General features: G+C 39.8%; 1 protein-coding gene across 1 annotated transcript in view; it reads right to left on the reverse strand.

Annotated features, from left to right (window-relative positions):
- Positions 1–1,666: 1,666 nt before the first annotated feature.
- Positions 1,667–20,757, reverse strand: part of DCC (DCC netrin 1 receptor) — an 811,418-nt gene continuing 792,327 nt past the window's right edge. Inside the window, exons 28-29 of the mRNA XM_040264220.1 lie at positions 6,800–6,942; positions 1,667–5,420 (exon numbers count right to left, since the gene is read on the reverse strand). Coding sequence (XP_040120154.1) covers positions 5,331–5,420; positions 6,800–6,942 — 233 coding nt within the window. The 3' untranslated portion in view covers positions 1,667–5,330. The remainder of the gene's footprint in view (positions 5,421–6,799; positions 6,943–20,757) is intronic.

Here is a 20,757-nt window from a genome sequence, read left to right on the forward strand (position 1 = left end):
GGAGGATGAATGCAGACGGGTAGGGGTTCGGGGTGTGCTCATTTCATATCAGTCATTTGCTATAAATAACATGGAGGAATAACTTTGTATCAAAACTTTATTTATTAAACAAAAAAATGCACCATTGGAATAACATTTCTATAAAAAATGAATATGAGACTGTTCTACAGTGATTACAAAACCCCTTTTTCCTCGTGTAGTAGTATACAAGATCGTGTGTAGAAACAGTCATTGTTTTAAACTGTAAGCAAGTTTCCTTTCTCATAGAACAAGATTTACACTTAAATATTGCAATCACTAGTCTAATTTGGTTAACAATGCTAGAGTCTGACAATTTAAAGAAACTCTTTGTGGGCTCAAAATACCTTTTTTCTTTTTTTGAAATTAAAAGGCATTTTGTAGCAACAAAAAATTTCTTTTTTCCACTAAGGCTAGTTAAAGCTGTAGTATACCCACTTCTACCAAATAAACCTACCACTAGCACACTAACAATTTGAATCGCAAAGCCCTTGGAGAGAGTGAGTAGCATTTGATCTGAAAAATGCCATCGGAATATTGTAGGTTTGGTGGTAATCAAGTTTGAATGACCCTGGCAAGGGAGAAGGCAGTGATGATGGAAATTCAGTGGGGGCTTTGCCTGGGCATACCCTCATACTCAGCAGTGGACAATTCATTTCCAAAGTGGTCCCTCTAAGCTATGGAACACTGCAGCTTTAACAGCCATATCTAGATTCCCAACCAGGTCTCCCTTTGTATCATAAATTATCCAAAAAAGAAGCCACTCTAAATAATAAATTAAATATTACTTATAAAAAGTACACCCTAGGCCCACCCACCCAGCCGCCCCCCCCCAAACAAGCTGACAATTCACAAAGTTCTGAATCGTCAGGTTTACCCTACAGTAATAAAAAAACAGCATTTCTCCTCCTCCCTAACCTTCCTTCTTGCATCTGAGAACACACGTTCAGCACACACTGAGATCCCTTGGCCCATGTATCTGAGTTTGCGACATCTTGTAGAGTTTTGCTGTTGCTCTCTAACCAACAAAAAATCAGAGCATGACAATGCACAGAGGCTCTCTACTGAGAGCAGGAACAGTCCTTCAGAGAGTGCAGCAGAAATCCAGCAAGGGAACGTTACCCAAGAGCGGCAATGGAGAGCCCAGACACAGTCTTCGTGGGTGCGCTTCCGTCTGATCTCACTGACCAGGAAATACTCAGGCATTTCTTTTCAGCATCAGGACATTTTGGAAGCAGGTATTTCAATAGCAAGTCACACTGACGCATGGGATAGCACGTATTTTTGAATGCAATAGAATATCATACAAAACATCTATGGTTTTTTCCAAGGTCTGACTTAATTGGAAATCAAGTGAAAAGCTTTTCTGTATACTAGAAAAGTGACTTCTGAAAGTTATCAGAGAAATACAAATTATTTTAAGTCAAAGGTTGCTTTGAAAATATTTAAAAAGAAACAGTAGGTTTGAGTGTACGACCGACTGCTGCTCTGGATTGTTGGGGGTTCTCTCTTGCGAATGTGGGTGATGAGCATGCGAGGATATTAACCTCTGGCCTTAGGGATGGTCTGCGTTTAGATGAAGTAAATTGGTCCAGGAAGGGAAAGTGACCGCATTCTGCATCTATTTTAAAGTTCTGACAGTTTTGTTTTTGATAAACATGTGTCAAACTAGGGAGTTATTCTTTTTTTTTTTTTTTTCTTTCTCATGAACTAGAAATGGACATTCTGAAATGACAAGGAGTCAGTCTGGAACACAGCTTTTTATATAAAAGGTAAGGGGATCGCTTTAGAGGTGGCTGTTTTTGGGGGTGGGGTGGATAGAATTTCAGTTCAGCAGCCATGTGCGAGACACTCTGTTATGTTTGGAGAAGACCTTAAGATGTTTCTTTAAACAGGGTCAATAGACAGTTGTATCACAAGGGTAACTAGGAATGAGTAACCATTTTCAAGCACAGACTACAAAGGCTTCCTGCAAGACCTGTCCTTAGATTCTTTATGGGAAAAGCCAGTAAGTGCCAAACATTATAGTTTCCAAATGTCTGGAATGACACACTAATGGTGGACTTTCATAGGTCTTACCCAATGCAGGGGAGAAAACATGTATGTCACTGGGAATGACCCTTATTTTGAAGAGAATAATGTTATATCCAACCCCTTGTAGGAAGCCTTAATAAATTCACCTCCTATATTCCTGCTCTCGCTTGATTTTTTTCCAGCTTGTTCAACTGTATGTGCACTTTATAATATCCAAATGTAAAGTTCCATTATTTAAATGTTCTAGAAGCTTATAGCTCTGTTCTACAAAGAGCTGTGCCTGGTTTCTTACTGAGAGTGAGTCTCTAAGAACTATTTAACTTTTGGCTAAAGCATCCTCCAAGTGTTCTGTGCATTTTGAACTATCTGCATTTTTGTGAGTTTCTCAAATGCAGAACTTCCTAGGAGAAAGTAAATAGCTTTCTTATCAGCATGAAATACCAAAAGAAACATACCAAGCTTTTTCAAGAGGCAGCTTATGCCTGACAGTTCAGCAGAGTGGGAGGTTTGGGGGGTGGAGTCTGAGCATGCTCTGCCAAGTTTTATTTTCTTCTTATTCAGGGAGAAATGACTCCTGGTGGCAGAGCTCCTGGTTGGCTGTCAAGCATCACCCGATGGGAATCAGAGAGATTTATGAGCTTAAAGAGCCCCGTTCATCATGAACTAGACTCAGAGCAAAACAAAGGTTATCTTGCACTATTCACAGATTTCTTCTTGTCAAGAGATCAGGAGACCGGGAAATTAAAAAGTTACCTATACACGTGGGCAGGCAATTGTACACACACGTGAACTATCTGAGAGAACAGGGAGCAGGGTTGTACAGAGTTGGAGTCGTCATGTTCAAACCATTGGGCCAATCTCCCAAGAGCCTCTTGTGAAAATGTAAATGGATTCTACCACATATTCCTTGCATGGAACTAAGACTTATTAGCATTGCCAGTTACTAAGATAGAGCATTGAGTGTGTTTATGAAGACAGTTTCAAGAGCATGCTGAAATCATATACTGTATATTTTCATGTGTTTAAAGAACGTGTCTCCTAAGATCATTGACTTTGACTAGAGGAGTCTGGAATGTTGTAAAAATGCTAGTTCTCTTGATTGTGCAGATACAGCATACAGATTGAAGACATGACTAATCCCTGAAATCCACAAGATTTGCAGCTCATTCCAAACTGGACCCGCAGGATGACTTTCCTTGGGTGTCAGATGCCTTCAGAGAATGTTCCGTGTTTGTGAGGATTAGAAAGGAAAAGCCATCCTAGGACCTTGAGAAGGTAAGATGGGCTAATGAACATTTTTTTTTTTCCTGATGTCATGGATTATTTTTTGTAAGACTCAATATTATGTTATGAAATGCCTTACTCCAGGTCAGTGGAGTGTTGTTTGCCTAAGTGTTTAGATGTTGAATAAGAGTTATCTGCCCCAGAGGATAACGTCACATAGCTCTTCAGAAGGACTTCATGAAAATATAAGTAAATTGAACGAGCACTCTTGTTGAAGGAACAATTTCACAAATGGACCGGACTTTCTAATGAACCATTTGAACAAGCCCTCTCTTTGACATCAGATTTCCTTCCCGACATAAAACTGTAAAAAAATAATCTGAATTATTACTTCTGTTACAGTGCCATTTTGCTCAAAATATTTCATTCAGGGATTCATATATAATTACCCACCTAATAAAAGGAGCTATTAGGTTGTAAAGATCCTATTCCTTCCATGCTCTTTTAAAATTATGACCTACTCAAGCTTGAAATCAAAGGCAGAGCTGAAAGGAATAATTCAGCTGAAACTCTCTTATTGGGTTTTCAAGTTGCCTAACAGATAAATATGCAAACTGGCTCCCTTTTGGCGATTCAGCTGCACAAATGGATTAACTCCAAATTTGCAGCTGCAAATTCAGAAACTAAAAGGGTGCGCACACAATGTTTTTAATTTCACCTAGTTGCAAGCTGTAGATAAACATGGCAATAGGAGTTTAAGGTTCTAGCTCACAATGAAAGATGCAGTTTTTAAAGAGCATCCACCGGATTTAGGATGGTGTGTCAGAAGTCTCAAGCGATGTCTTCCCCTCCGTTCCTCTCTGACTCTGGGCAGGCGTGGTGCAGAAGGTTTCCTTGACAATAAGCCTGGTGGTTGCCACTCACCAACACTGCCTGCTCTGAGTCAGTGAGGACCCTATTGGTGGAAGAGACATCACGCAAGAGAAGGTACTGTTTGAAACTGCCTTCCATTTTCCTTCCCTTCCTTGGATGGGATGGGTCTGCCATGTCCACAGAGGGTTTCAGGAAGGTAGGTCGGGGCTGGGGGGTGGCATGGAATGTGTGGAGCTGGCCACCTGCCCAGGGCTGGCTGCCAAGGAGGACTCAGGGAGGGATGGGATGGAGAGGGGAACTCTTCCAGCCAGACTTCTTAGGAAGACGGACTTGGTGAAGCTTTGAAATATCATCACAGTGTGGGATGGCACAAAAGCCACCCAGATTGAACAGTGCCTTGTTAGAAGTTTTAAGCTCATAATTACCGTGTGTCTGAGAAGATTGCATATTGTGTCCTCCTTCAGGAAATGGACCGGTGGTTGGCAGCATGCCCCTAGCTGGAGATTTTTAAATGTTACTGTTCTCCAGACATCAGTGTTTACCGAGGGTGGATTTACAGATACCTTGCTAACATGGGCGAATTTTACAGCCACTTGCTGGTACCCACTACCTGTGCAAGTGTGACCACGTTACAGAACGTACGCCTTCTGTTTGCTTGTTTACTTTTTTTGTGCTGTCAGAAAAACATCCAATGCTTTGGTGAGAAAGTTCCCATGGGTGCTCTGTACTTCAAATTTGAAAACAAAATAGTCAGCTTGCACTGGTTTGCCATGGCAGGGTACAGGCTTCGATAATGCACTTGCCTTTTGTAAGACTAGACCTACACGTTAGGAGAAACTGACAGGCCTTGATGAAGAACGTTAAGTATTCGTCATGACAGTGAGGTCACTGCAGCGGCAAAGGCCCAGGACTATTCTCACAGTTTCAGCTTTGACACTGCAGTGAAGATGTATCTGCTTTTGTTAAGGGACCCCAGAGTCCTCATTTTGAAACTCCTGATGCCCAGGAAAGAAGGATTGCCTCTTTCTTCTGAACTGCTTCAGGATCTTCCAGGAGTGAGTGGTCTTGATGGTTGACCTGTACACTGGTTAGCATTCTTGGACACAGGTGTGCTGTTCATGGGTAATTGGTAATGCTGCAGAGGTCCCCGAAAATTCAGCTTGTCAATTCGGCGATGCGTGTTAAAAGGCCGAGCCTGTGATAGCGTTAAGCTGCTTCATCAGCCCTTCCAAACTTGCCATTTGTTCACTCAGATCATCCTGTTCATACACCTACAGAGAGAATGAGAGCAAAGGATTAGTGCAGGTGAATGCTGGTGCCTTCCTTTTGTAAGGGGGGCCACCCCTGATCATTTCACTGTGCGTTCTCATGCAGGACACCGCGGCCCATAGCCCAGGGGCTGCGCTCAGCATGTGGTCATCGGATGAAGACGCTGGTCATAAGAGAGGCAGTGATGAAGGACTGTGTGCTGCTTCACCAGCTTCAGCCTTGTGAGGAGGCTTCAGTGTTGAAAACCAAATCTTGTTTCAAATCAGATTCTACCAATTACTAGCTATGTGATCTGGGACAAGTTAGTAAACCTCTCTGATGTGTAGTTTTCAGGTACAAAATGATGATTATATCTATTTCAAAGGCTATTCTGAGCATCCTGTGAGTTCAGCACATGGTAGATATTGAGTATGTTAGTTACTTTTCTTGTCCATCAGGCTATAAACAGAATTTACATAAGCAGCTTTCCTTTGTAATAACCACACAAGCATTTTTTGGTGGGAACTTGACCTCGTGGTATTAAACAGGTTGTAGATGGTACCTTCTTATAGGAATTTCAGCCTGCCAGTAAATGATTTGCTCATTTACTGTGTTATCTTTAGAGTTTAGCAAGGATTGAAAATAGCCACTTTGCCTCAAAAAACTGGCCCTATGTATGAAAAGGGAGGTTGCAGTGAGGTGATTAGTTTTGTTACTTCTTTCCCCAAATGATGTCATAGTTGTCTGGGTTGTTTTTCTTGAATAATCTAGATCTCATCGTCCAATACAGCAATCTCAAGTCAAAAGAAGCACCTGGAGTTTTGAAATGTGAATAGTCTAAACTGAGATGTGTTGTACACATAAAATATACATCATATTCTGAACACTTAGTATAAAAAAGTAAATATCTTAATGATAATATTTTTATATTTATTGCATAAACAAGTGATAATATCTATATGGGTTAGATAATATATCATTAAAATTAATCTCACCTATTTATTTTTACATCTTTTCATGTGACTCCTAGAAAGTTTCAAACTACGTGGTTCACATTGTTTTTCTATAGGATAGTGATGACAGTGTATATATACACACATGTGCATATTATATATATGTCTATACACATATGTGTGTGTATATATGTATGTAAAGTCATTCAATATGTTGCCATCAGCTTCTATGTATAAAGATTGCCTTTAAGTATCAGTGATTTTTTTCACATAACTACATCCCTGATGTAATTTTTTCCCATAAAGTTTTTTCTCTTCATATTCAAGTGCAGGGAAACAGAACTAAACAAACAGTCAGAACAGCGAGGGCTTGGGCTTAATGGAGAGGGCTGGTTGGCTCAGGCTGCTTTGCACAGCAGTGCTTCCACGAGTTTCAAGGATGGCCTTACGTTGGCTGGATCCTCTGTTGGTTTGTGGCTCTCCTCAGACACTTCAGGGGCTGTTGGCACAGATACAGGAAGCAAAGGAGATCTTGCCTTTCCAGCCAACCCAAGAGAGGCTGTTTTAACATGAGTCTTGGGAAGAGTAGGCCCTAAAATAGAAAACAGAGTGATGAAAGTGCTGTGTAGAACATTCTGGAGCGATGTCGCAAGTGTGTAAGCCAAATCCAGTGGGCTGGCATTGCTTTTAGGCTACTGTTCACTCTGTAGTCAAGAGATGAGTTCTGACACATGAATGGGCTCATTTTATTTATACCAAATGCAAGACAAATCCTGATTAGGCCTCTCCAGATGAAGCTCCACCAATCATATGTCAGTGCAAGTGCATTTCAGATATCCCTGTGAAAGGCTGTGTGGGAACTGTGGAATGTTTGTCATACGGTGTAAGTGTCAGGCCAGCTCAGCTGGGGCCAGTCAGAGCTTTGGGCCAGACAGCCCTGTTCTTAACCAGCTATATAAGCCATATACTGTTTAACAAGTGCCAAGGAACACTTGCACAGTTAAGAGAGATGGTTGCTCTGATCTGCAAATGAGTATTAGATGTTACAGTGTGAAACAGTTCTTTATGGCTAACCTGATTGAGTATTTTCTGTTGGAAAAGAAAAAAAAAGATATGACTCTGTCCTGATCAGTATAGTTTCTCTCAATGAAACACATTCTAATGCTCATGAAAGTCATTTGAATAACTGCTGAGTTTCTACTAAATGATATTTCAGTCTGATACAAACAATGGCTACCTTTTATTTTAGGGTCTAAAATTTGCCTTATAAATTCTGCTTAATATATAACAGCAAGTATAAATTTGCCCCTATAGTCTAAAATACAAATTTTATAAAGGCGTATCTCAAATCAGCAGTATACCTCATATACCTAAGGTCTTATGTCATTTTTAGTATTGGAACCAAGACCTTAGCATAGAAGGCATTGAAGCTATTACAGTGTTTGCCTCAGTTCTCTTTTATAATGAATGATGATATTCAAGTTCAAATGATCCCAGTGACATACTGTATATTTTTTTTTGGGGGGGGGGAAGTGATTTTGACCATACTTTCAAAAACGTACTCTAGTTAATAAAACTCAAAAGTTATTTTACTATCAGAGAAATAGGGCATATCTGCTTATTAGAAAAGAAAGAATGCAAACCATCCAGGAAGCTAGCAATTTATAAATGCTAAAGCCCTTCCAACGCACACTTTCTCATACATTTTGGCCTAGCATCTAATTCCTTCATATTTATATTCAGTCACCATTTTTCTTAAACCAAGGCTGAAAAGTCTGCAGTTAGAATCATTTATCACTAGAGGGTGATCTTAAGTTTTTGGTAACTCATATGAGAAGAGATACAGAGACAGAAGTAAGAATCATCTTATTAAGAAAGGAAATACTAGTATTTGTGGAAGTCCTACTAAGCTCTAGCCTTGTGTTAAGAAGTTTATTCCAATAGCATAGTAGGGAAGAATTTGGGACTAGCAATAACATAGTAGGGAAGAATTTGGGACTTACCAACCGAATCTGAATTCAGGTCCTGGAAAGCCTAACTGTGCATTCTACCTGTATAATTCCTTGCTCAACTAACCTAATTTCTCTTGCCTGTTTCTTCATCTATAAAATAGAAATAATAATTTGTGAGGACTAATAAGATGATGTATTTAAAGTTGCTGATTTCCTGTAATTCTTTCAAAGAGAGCTAGCTGTTAATAAGATTTAACAGACTTTTGGACTCTGGGAGAAGGCGAGGGTGGGATGATTTGAGAGAATAGCATTGAAACATGTAGGGTGGGATGATTTGAGAGAATAGCATTGAAACATGTATATTACCATATGTGAAACAGATCTCCAGTCCAGGTTCGATGCATAAGACAGGGCGCTTAGGGCTGGTGCACTGGGATGACCCTGAGGGATGGGATGGGGAGTGAGGTGGGAAGGAGGTTCAGGATGAGGGAACACGTGTACACCTGTGACTGATTCGTGTTGATGTATGGCGAAAGCCACTACAATATTGTAATTAGTCTCCAATTAAATAAATTGAAAAAAAGATTTTATTGTCAAAACAAGCCTGCTAAGTATTCTATCTCCAGTTCATATACGAGGATGCTAAAGGGAAGAGAAATGAAGTAACTTACCCAAGTTCATACATTTCAGAAGGGCAGACAGAGTAAGAACTTTTACCAAGATCTATCAAACTCCACTGAACACATTAATTTTTTTTCATTGGCATGTTGATTTAATCCATCCAACTTAAATGAGCTTTTTGAAGAAGCAGTGTAAAAAAACATGAAACCTAGTTCAAGACTATAAGTCATTTGAGTGTATAAACTACTTATTGTATTTATAGTGTCTTATAGTTAAATTATGTTTGAATTTAAGGAGGAAATCAATGAATTTCGGCATTGATTTAAACTACTTTTATTACAGTGTTATTTAAATTTATACAAACATAAAACTTGGCATAACTTTGATAAACTTGTAGTTCTAAGACTATTCTATAAAACCAAAACATGTTTAAGTTAAATAGCAAAGTACTATACAAATAATATGATTTAAATTAAGATCATCAATTTAATGAGATTGGAGGTCAGCGGGCTAAAACAAAACAGTCACATAAATTTTGTACTGATTGCTGTGTCACACAAGTCATTTTGAGTTTGTCTTACACGATCCTTTTTTACCATCGTTTTTTTTTTCTGGTTGAACAACTGGCAAACCTTCATTCTTCCAAAGAATGTGATAATACCAGCTGGTCTTCATTGGATCTGAAGAAATCATTTGTGTAGTAAATCTACCTCTATATGTTTCCTTTGGCCTCTGCCTAGAAACACAGTGTTCCTACAGCCAACTTGGTTGTAAACCTAAATACAAAGGCAGGCACTAAAAACCCTGTCAGAGTGATGCTATGAAAGTATTCTCTAGCTACTGCAACATGTGTAATTCACATGAATATCGTCGATGATCACACAAGTGAAAGCACAGAGTTTAAAGAGGAGTTTTCATGCAGCACTGCTCCACACTGGGAACACATCTATGGAGCTCCCACTGTGAATGCCATTTTCCGAATTGTGTTTACAGTCCCTTTAAGTATGTTCACGATGTTCTGATTAAACCCGAATGTAGTTTTATTGCCATGGAAAGATGTTCCTCCGAGCACATTCCATGACCTCCTAGCTCTTCCTTCCCTACATTTGAACGGTTAACACTTTATATGGAAATATTTGATTTTTTTGGTTAAAATTTTTACTTTGATTTTCTTGATGCTATATGGTGAAATCCAATTAGTTTTTGAATTTTAAATTTTAGTTCTTTAAAAATTATAGTTGGTTTACAGTGTTGTGCTAGCTTTAGGTATACTACAAAGAGATTCCGACACACACACATATATTCTTTTTCAGATTCTTCTCCATTATAGGTTACAAGATACTGAATATAGTTCCCTATGCTGCTGTGCAATGGGTCCTTGTTTATTTTATATATAGTAATTTATTTATGCTAATGCCAAACTCCAAATGTATCCCCCGCCCACCCCTTTCCACTTTGGCAGCCTTGAGTTTGTTTTCTATGTCTGTATATCTGTTTCTGGTTTATAAATATGATTTTTATGTCATTTTTCAGATTCCACATATAGATAAGATTCTCTGGTATTTGGCTTCATTTAGTATGATAATCTCTCGGTCCATCCATGCTGCAGATGTCACTATTTCATTCCTTTTTATGGCTGAGCAATTATACAGATACTCTACATCTTCTTCATCCCTTGTCGATAGAGTTAAGTTGCTTCCGTGGCTTGGCTCTTGTGAACAGAGCTTCAGTGGACACTGGGGTGCGTGTATCTTTTGGAAGCCGTGTTTTCTCTGCATCTATGCCCAGGAGTGGGACTGCTGGATCATATGGCAACTCAATGTTTAAAACCCTTTAAGAAACCTCCCTAGTGTTCCCCATGGCGGCTGCACCAAGTTACATTTCTACCCACCGTGTAGGTTTCCGTTTTCCCCACACCCTCTCCAGTATCGCTTATTTTTAGTCTTTATGGCCCAGGTGGCTCAGACGGTAAAGAATCTGCCCGCAATGCAGGAGACCTGGGCTCAATCCCTGGGTTCGGAAGATGCCCTGGAGAAGGGAATGGCCACCCACTCCAGTATTCTTGCCTGGAAAATTCCATGGACAGAAGAGCCTGGCTGACTGAAGTCCATGGGGTTGCAAAGAGTTGGAGATGACTGAGTGACTAACACACACAGAAACACACACACACAGAAACACACACACACACAGAAACACACACACACACACACACCACCCACCCCCCCCCCCCCCATTCTGACTGGTCTGAGGTGATGGCCACTGGGGTTTCACTTTGCATTTCTCGGATAATTAGTGATGTGGCACATCTTTCCATGTGCCTGTTGGCCATCTGTGTGTCTTTTTGGAGAAATGTCTGTTTAGGTCTCCTGCCCACTTTATGATCAGGTTGTTTGGGGTTCTCTGATATTGAACTGTATGAACTGTTTCCATATTTTGGAGATGAATCTTTTCTTGGTCACATCATTTGTAAATATTTTCTTCTGTAAGTTGTCTTTTCATTTTATTTCTGGTTTTCCTTGCTGTGCAAAAACTTACAAGTTTCATTAGGTCCTATTTGTTTACATTTGCTTTTATTTCTTTTGGGAGATTGACCTAAGAAAGTATTGCTACAATTTATATAAATTTATATAAGAGAATGTTTTGCCTATGTTCTCATCTAGGAGTTTTTTTGGGGTCATATCTTATGTTTAAGTCTTGAAGCTATTTTGAGTTTTTTGGTATGGTGTGAGGGTATGTTCCAATAACTTCATTGATTTACATGCAGCTGTCCAACGTTCCCAGTACCACTTGCTGAAGAAACTGGCTTTTTCCCACTGTATCTTGGCTCCATTGTCAAAGGCTAATTGACCAAAATTGTGAGGGCTTATTTACGGGCTCTCTTTTCTGTTCCAGCGATCCGTTTGTCTGTTTCTGTGCCAAGGCCATGCTATTTTGATTACCGTAACTTTGTAGTGTTGTCTGCAGTTGGTGAGGATTTTGTCTCCTGCTTTGTTCTTTTCCCTTAGGATCACTTTGCAATTCTGGCCTTTAATGATTCCATATAAATTTTAGTATTATATGTTCTAGTTTTGTGGAAAAAAGTCATGGGTAATTTGATAGAGATCACATTAAATCTGTAGACTGTATTGGGTCGTATGGCCATTTTAATAATGTTAATTCTTCCAACTCAAGAGCACGGAATAGTTTTTCCATTCCTTTAAATAACCTTCCATTTCTTTTATGAATATTTTATAGTTCTCAGCGTGTAAGTCTTTCACATCCTTGGTCAGGTTTATTCCTAAATATTTTATTTCTCTGATGCAATTTTAAAAGGGATTAAAAAAAAATTCTCTTACTGCTATTTCACTGTTAGTGTAAAGAAATGCAACTGATTTATGTATGCTAATCTTGAATCCTGCTACCTTGCTAAACTTATTACTTGTTTTTGTGTGGAGTTTTTAGGGTTTACTACATATAATGTCATGTCATCTGCATATATTATAATTTTACTTCTTCCCTTACAATTTGGATATATTTAATTCTTGTATGATTTCTGTAGCTAGAACTTCAAATACTACATTGAATAGAAGTGGTAAGTGGGCATTCTTGTCTTGTTCCATGTTTTAGTGAGAAAGCGTTCAGGTTTTCACCATTAAGTATTATGTTAACTGTGGGTTTGTTATAAATAGCTTTCGTTATGTTGAGATATATCCCTTCCATTTCCACTTTGGTGAGAGTTTTTATCATGAATGGATGCTGCATTTTATCAAATGCTTTTTTCTGCATCTATTGAGCAGATCATATGCTTTTTATCTTTCTTTGGTTTGTGACTGATGTATCTGATTGATTTTCATATGTCTGACTACCTTGTGATCCTAGTATGAATCCAGCATGACTATGGTGTATGGTTCATTTTATGTGTTGTTGAATTCAGTTTGGTAATATTTTATTAGGATTTTTGCATCTATATTGATCAAAGATACTGGCCTGCAATTTTATTTTTTGGTAGTTCCTTAGTCTGGTTTTGGTATCAGGATGATGGTGGCTGCATAGAATGTTTTTGGGAATGTCCCTTTTTCTTCAGACCCTTGGAAGAGTTTGAGAGAGACCACTGTAAGTTCTTTTTTAAATGTTTATTTAGTAGAATTCCCCAGTGAAACCATCTAGGCCTGGGCTTCTGTTTGCATGGAGTTTTTTAAATTATAGGTTGTTTCACTTCTAGTGATCAGTCTGTTCAAATTATCTATTTCTTCTTGATTCAGTTTTGGTGGGCTGTATGTTTCTAGAAACTTTTCTGTCTCTTCTAGGTTGTCCAGTTTGGTGGCGCAGAATTGTTTATAGTATCCCCTAATGATTAATTTTTATTTATATGGTATAACTTTTTATGTCTCCCTTTTCATTTCTTATTTCGTTTATTTGGTCTTCTCTTGTTTATTTTTGGTAAGCGTGGCCAAAGGTTTGTTAATTTTGTTTATTCTTTCAACAAAACCAGCTTTCGGTTTCATTAACTTTTCTATTTTTAAATCTCAAGTTCCTCTCTTATAATTATTATTTCCTTCCTTCTGTTGACTTTAGGTTTTGTGGTTGTTCTAATTCTGTGAGGTGGTAGATCAGGGTTGTTTTTTGAGGAAGCTTTATTTGCTGTAAACTTTACTCTTAAAACTGCATTTGCTATATCCCATAGATTTTTGTATGGTTATGTTTGTATTGCCATTTGTCTTGAGGTATTTGTAAAATTTTCTCTTTGATTTCATCCTTGGCTCATTGGTTTCTTAGTAGCATGTTGGTCTCCATATATTCTTGTTTCTCATTTCTAATTTCATGCCACAGTGGTCAGAGAAGATGCTTGAAATAATATCCGTCCTCTTAAAATCTGTTGAGACTTGTTTTGCGTCCTATGTGGTCTATCCTAGAGAACAGTCCATGTGTGTTTGGGAAGAATGTGTTTTCTTTTATGGAGGGATTTCCTGTTCCAAGGGCTTCCCTCATAGCTCAGTTGGTAAAGAATCTGCCTGCAATGCAGGAGACCCTGGTTTGATTCCTGTGTCAGGAAGATCCGCTGGAGGAGGGATAGGCTACCCGCTCCAGTATTCTTGGGCTTTCCTTGTGGCTGAGCTGGTAAAAAAATCTGCCTGCAGTGTGGGAGACCTGGGTTCGATCCCTGGGTTGGGAAGATCCTCTGGAGAAGGGAAAGGCTACCCACTCCAGTATTCTGGCCTAGAGAATTCCGTAGACTATATAGTCCATGGGGTCACAAGAGTCGGATACGACTGAGTGACTTTCACTCTCTTACTGTTCTAAAATTACCAGTTATGCATAACTGTTTTGTTGTATAGGATTTCTGTTGCCTTACAGATTTTCTTCCTGGAATCCTGTCCATTGATGTCAGTGGGGCATTAAAGTCTTCTACTTTTATTGTATTCCCATCAGTTTCTCCTCTTATATCTGTTAGTATTTGTTTTATATATTTAGGTGCTCCTATACTGGGTGCATATATATTGATCCTTTTAACAGTATATAATGTCCTTCTTTACCTTTATGGGCCTTGCTTTTAACGTCCATTTTGTCCTATATGAGTCTTCCTACTCCTGGTTTCTTGTCATTTCTATTTGAATAAACTGTCTTTTTCCCTCCCCTTTCCATATAGGTATGTCCTTCACCTTCAAGGTGGGCCTCTTGTAGGCAGCATATTGTAGGTTCTTGTTTCATTGTCCAATCTTCCCTTCTGTATCTTTTGACTGTGGCATTTAAAGTAATTATTTATGGGTATGTATTTGTTGCCACTTTGAATCTTGTTTACCAAGATTTTTATTTTATATTCTTCGTTCCTTTTTCTTTTGGATTTTCCTTTTGTGGCTTGTCTTCTTTTTTATTACTGCTTGAGTTCTTTTTGGTTCTTGTGAACCTACTTTATGTTTTTGATTTGTGGTTACCCTGGATTTCAAGTGGGCTTCCCTGGTGGCTCAGAAGGTAAGGCAACCCAGTGTGGGAGACCTGGGTTCGATCCCTGGGTTGGGAAGATCCCCTGGAGAAGGAAATGGCAACCCACTCCAGTATTCCTGCCTGGAGGATTCCATGGACAGAGGAGCCATTTCAAGTATGTTAACCCATTATTATATCTACTTGCTTTAAACTGGTAGTAATGTAAGTTAACATGCATTCTAAAAATAACATTTTTTTACTCCCCTCACCAACATCTTGTAATTTTGATTTCCTATTTTACATCTTTATGCATACCCTTTTGCTGTTCCTTGTAGTTAAAACCAGGCTTTCCACATGGTGTTAGTGGTAAAGAACCTGCCTGCCAGTGAAGGAGACATAAGAGACGCAGTTTCGATCCTTGGGTGAGGAATATCCCATGGCAAGCCACTCCGGTATTCTTGCCTGGAGAATCCCCATGGACAGAGGGGCCTAGAGGGCTATAGTCCATAGGGCTGCACAAAGTCGGACATGATAGAAATGAATTAGCATGCACGCACATAGTTAAAATCACAATTTTTTTAAAAAAATTTTTCTTTAAAATATATGTACTGGCTTCATTTAAGTGATCTACAATCCTTTTATATGCTTACTTTTCCTATTGTGATCTTCCCCTTCCTTATAGACTCTTGCTTCTTTTCTATTTAGAGAATACCTTTCACTATTTTAGAATAGGCTCAGTATTGATGTATTCTTTGGTTTTTGCTTGTCTGAGAAATTTTCTCTCTCGCCTTCCTTTTATTCTAAATGCTAATCTTGCTGGGTAAGTATTTTAGGTTGCAGGTTTTTCCCATTCAGGACTTTGAGTATATCTAGCCACTTTTTTCTGGCCTATAAACTTGGTATGGATAAATCAGATATATTTATAGGGGGGGAGTTCACCTGCAATTTGTTTTTCTCTGCCTTTAGGATTCTTGCTTTAACTTTTTCCATTTCAATTAGATGTCTTTGTGTGGGTCTCTCTTCAAGCTCATCTTATTTTGGACTCTCTGTTCTTTCTGTAACCGGGCATCTTTTTTCCTTCTTTAAGGTTTGGGAAATTTTCAGCCATAATTTCTTTAAATACATTTTGATCTCCTTTCCTCCTGCAATCCCTACTTAAGCATAGATTGGCACCCTTTATATTATCCCATAGATCTCATGTGTTACTGTCATTGTTTTTTATTTGTCTTTCTGTCTGCTACTGTGATTGTATAATTTGTTATTCTGTCTTCAAAATCACTTATTCAGTCTTCTGCATTACTGAGTTTGCTATTTTTTGCCTGTGACTTGGTTTTCACGTCAGTAATTGACTTGTCTAATTTTGAATGGCTCATTATAGTCTCTAGATCCTTGTTACAGTGATCTGCATTTCTACTGACAGTCCTTCTTAATTCCTTCAGTATTTTTATTACCTCCTTTTTGAACTCAAGAGTCTGGTAGACTAGAGAGGTCTATTTCATATTTTAAAACAGGGGATTTGTCTTGTGTGGGTTTTTTATTGGCATGGTTCCTCTGCTTTTTCATTTTATATTTCTCTGACTCTATTGATTTAGGATAAACAGTTTTCTACTGTGGTTTTGAAGGGCTGTTTTTATGTGGGAGTGCCCTTGTATAGCCTGAGTCCAATATTTTTGGCTCCAGAGGGCTGTTTTTGGTATGGATGCTTGCCATTTCTTTCCTTAGGTTGTGCTGGCCCTTGATAAAGTGTGCGTTGCCATGGCCAGAGCCTTCAGCGGATGTGGGGTGAGGCCTTCTCTTTGTTCTGTGGTTGTCACAGCCCTTTCAGTGGCAGGGTCTGCTCCCCAGTTGTTGGAATAGAAGCTCACTGGCCCAGTTTTAACCAGTGGTTTCAGTAGGTAGGACTAGAGCACTCCACTGGGAAGCCACCCCTGGATCAACCTCCGCCTGGGGAGCAACAGTAAGTAAGCAGCTCAGATGTCCCCCCAAGCGCTGCGCTCACAGAGCTGCCAGTGCGAGCTGCTGGCGTAGTGCACCAGCACCCACTGTGGAATCACCTTAGATTTCTGCCCTGTAGTCATTCACTTGATGGCAACCTACCTGTGCTTGCGCGTTCCCAGAGCTTGTAGCAGTGGAGTAGCACCTGCTGTGAGCACACTGAAGTGAGGCTGCTATGATAGGTCCACAACCCTCCCACTGGGCGCGTGTTGACACTGTGGCTCTTACAGAGGACGCAGCCTCCATCCTACGTGCATTCCCAGCTGTGGCCTAGACCACACTCCAGGCCCTTCAGGCTGTCTCTCTGCAGCCAAACCAAGTGCTTTCCCCAGGTCCGGCTACTCAAATCTGAGTTTCAGAACCCAGGCCCTGGGCACCCAGCAGACATGTGTCTGGGGCTGGGAAGTCAGTGAGGTGGCAAGGACCTTTTGTGCTGCTCACTCTCTATCCTGCCTACTGCCCTTTCCTCTGATCCTCCCAATCTGTCCCAGCTGACTTCCCAGCCAGAGGAGGAGATTTCCAGCGCGAGGGGATGTTTCCCATTTCATAACTCCCTGCCAGGTATAGGGTCCCATTTCAACTCTTGTTTTTTCCCACTTCATCCTATCCAGTTACATGGTCATTTCTTTCTTGTAGCTTTGGTTGTATGAGATCTGCCAACATTCAGTAAGTATTCTGTTAGAATTGTTCCAATATAGATGTATTTCTGAAGGATTTGTAGGAAGAGGTGAGCTCTACATCCTAGTCTCCCATATTGATCTCTGCCTAAATTTCAGTTTTTAAGTAATTTATCTTTTTTTTTGGAAAAGATTACATTTTAACCCTTAACACATGCAACATATATTCATGAATCAACACAAATCAATTCACTTTAGCATAGAGATATATACAAAGAGGGTAACATACAAAAGAAGTAAATAGTATGGGCTTAGCCTATTATGCAGAAAATTGAATCAGGCCTGTCCCTATTGTATACTGGGAAATATACTTAAGAATAAAATTATTTAACTACTTTTTTGGTAGTTTTACACAGAGAAATTATAGTTCTCACTATTAAAATACATTATAATGGAGTATTTTCTGCCTGGGATCCTAATGATTTGGGCAGGTCTACGATGTATTATAGTGCATCTGAAGCATTTATATTATTATAATAAGATGCAGACATGCCTAGCTCAAACCCATTAGTAAGAAGATAATTATAATAATTGATTATCTCTAGTGTCCAGGCAACAGTTTTAAACCTGCTGAGTGTTGAATAACAGGCAAGACACTGTGCATTTTACAAAAGGAATCAAAGAGATTGCCTAGTGTTTAGAACGCTGGAACCTCAGCGGCTCTTGGAGTTCAACTAGTGCCCTTCCCATTACTTTGCTGAGGATAACCCTGAGGTCCCTGAAGATCAAGAGGTCAAGGTAGAATTTAATTTCAATAACATTCCAGTACAAGAGAAGAATTTAAAGGGTCTCTAGAGTTCAGTATTAGCACTTTATCTGGCATATTATATGGCCTAATTTTTTTCTTTTTCCTGAATGGGGAATTAAAGAGTATAAGAGAAATTTTCCAGGAGAGATTTATCAACAGCCAATAAGACAACTTTGGTCTTAAGAGTGCCCTTTAGTAAAGGGGAACAAATGTTTTAAAGCAAAGATTTCCATGAATAGATTTCCATGGATAGCGGACACACTTGCTTTTGGATGTGCGTTAACTCTGTCCCTGTGCTGTATACATTTGTATTTGGGTAGATTCAGTTTTTTATACTCTGAATCTCAAATGTTTTAGCTTGGAAACTTTTCTTCCCTTATTCCCTCACTGTATATTCCTGGCTCTGCCTGCATCTTTATTCTTCTGAAGAACTATGAGACATGCCTTTATCACTTCATGCTTGAGACTTTACCTGCGGCTCTTCGAAAGGCTACATTCTGAATCTGTTTTCTATACCACTCAAACCAAGCGAACATCTTCCTATAAAACAAGCAGTCTTGTGGCACAGACTATGTTCCAGTGCGGGAGTAGTGGCACCCGGCACTTGGATTGGTAAGTGATGTCTGAGAGCTCAGTCCAATCTGAAGAGGACTCTAGGAACCATCCGGCAGCCTCTCACCTGCTGATGACTGCGGTTGTTGCTCGGTGATTTATCCTAGGTCCATTCATCCTTATTTCTTTCTGTATTTTCAACACAGTCATTTAAACCTTCCTGGATTTCAACTGCAGATGGGCTTTGTCACACTTCCTCTGTTGCTATCTGGGTTTTTGTACACCGTGCTTATACACCAGTTTAAAAGCCAACTATATTCTTGCAGTCCTGCCTGATCCCCCATTTTTCAGTACTCCTTCTATATGATTAATTATTTTGAGTCATGATAGCCTTTGCCTTGCCTGATGGTGTTCTGACACACTGGAAGACAATCATACCCTCCCAGAGAACTAGAGAAAACAGTAGTAGTAGAAAAGCATTTACTTCAGGGTATTAAACTCCTGTTCTTCGATGTCAAGAAATGATAGGATTTTTGACAGATTTTCCTATTGTACATCTATGGAGACTTTGCTTCATATTTATTTATTCACTTTGGAGAACTGCAATTATGCTGATAATTAGTTTAACATAAATTTAATAACATTTCTCTTAATTTCAGTGAAGTTTTTCTGAGTCTTATCAGAGTAATATATCAAAGGAAAAGAAAATGGGCCAGCAGCCAAGAGGTCGGATAGAAAGACCCTGAGCTCATGTCCTCTCATGAACACATCAAAGTCACAACTATCTGCAGAACCACCACTGATGAAGAAGAACCTGCCAGAAAAGATTTTTTACAACTGGACATAAAGAAAGAACGACAGTGAGACAGGCAGGAGGGGTAGAGTCATGATATAATCAAATCCCATGCCCTCGGCAGGCAGCCCACAAACTGGAGACCAGTGCTGCAGAGGTTCTCCCTCAATAGTGAGAATTCTGAGCTCCTGGTTGGGCTCCCCAGCCTGGAAGTCCTGTATCAAGAAGATAAGCGCCCAAAGCATGTGACTTTGAAGGCCAGGAAGGCTTAATTTCAGAAGCACCACAGGGCCAGGGGAAATAGAGACTTCACTCTTCCAGGGCACATACAAAATCTGACACATACCAGCACCCAGGGCAAAGCAGTGGCTTTCATAGGAACCTGGGCCAGACCTACCTCCTGGTCTTGGGAAGTCTGAGGTGGCGGCTGCCACTCACCCTGGATATGTAGATACTGCTGACAGCCATATTTGGGAAAAGTCTATGATGTGAACACTGCTCCTGGCATCTTGGCTCATTGGCCCCAAGACTTTGCCCCACCCAAAAGCTGAAGATGCCAGTGCTGAGACATCTCATGCCAAACAACTAACTGGCTGGGGACACAGCCCCACTCACCAGCAGACAGAATGTCTAAAATCTTCCTGAGCCCTCAGCCATCTCTTGACAAGCCCTAGAGGTGACTCTGCACAACAGAGGGCCAAGACCCAGCTCTGCTCTCCGTGGGCAGGTACCAGGTCTGCCCTCCAGAAAGCCTGCACTAGCTTTCTAGACATGCTCCATCAGACCTACCCTGAAAACTATGATCCTGTGGATCGAGGCCAATGCAAGCTGAAAAAATCCCTAAGCGTGGAAAAAGAGTCACCCAAGTCCAGGAAGCACAAAGTCCCACATAGCAACTTTGGTGTGTAACTCAGAGGAGCACACCAAGACATACTACTTTAAATGACAAAAGGAGACTATGAAAAGCAGCAAATGAAAAGTAAAAGCCTGCAACCAAGAGTTCAGCACCACTAAGCCAACTTTACAACAAATTTTAAAGGAACTTCTCTAGGTGAAAAAAGAAACACCCACAACTAGAAATAAGAAAATTATGAAACGGAAAAGCTCACTGGTAAAGATAAACATACAGTAAAGACAGAGAATCATCCACACACAAAGTTAGGAAGAT

The sequence above is a fragment of the Oryx dammah genome, unplaced genomic scaffold (genome assembly GCF_014754425.2).
Source record: "Oryx dammah isolate SB20612 unplaced genomic scaffold, SCBI_Odam_1.1 HiC_scaffold_22, whole genome shotgun sequence".
Lineage (NCBI taxonomy): Eukaryota > Metazoa > Chordata > Mammalia > Artiodactyla > Bovidae > Oryx > Oryx dammah.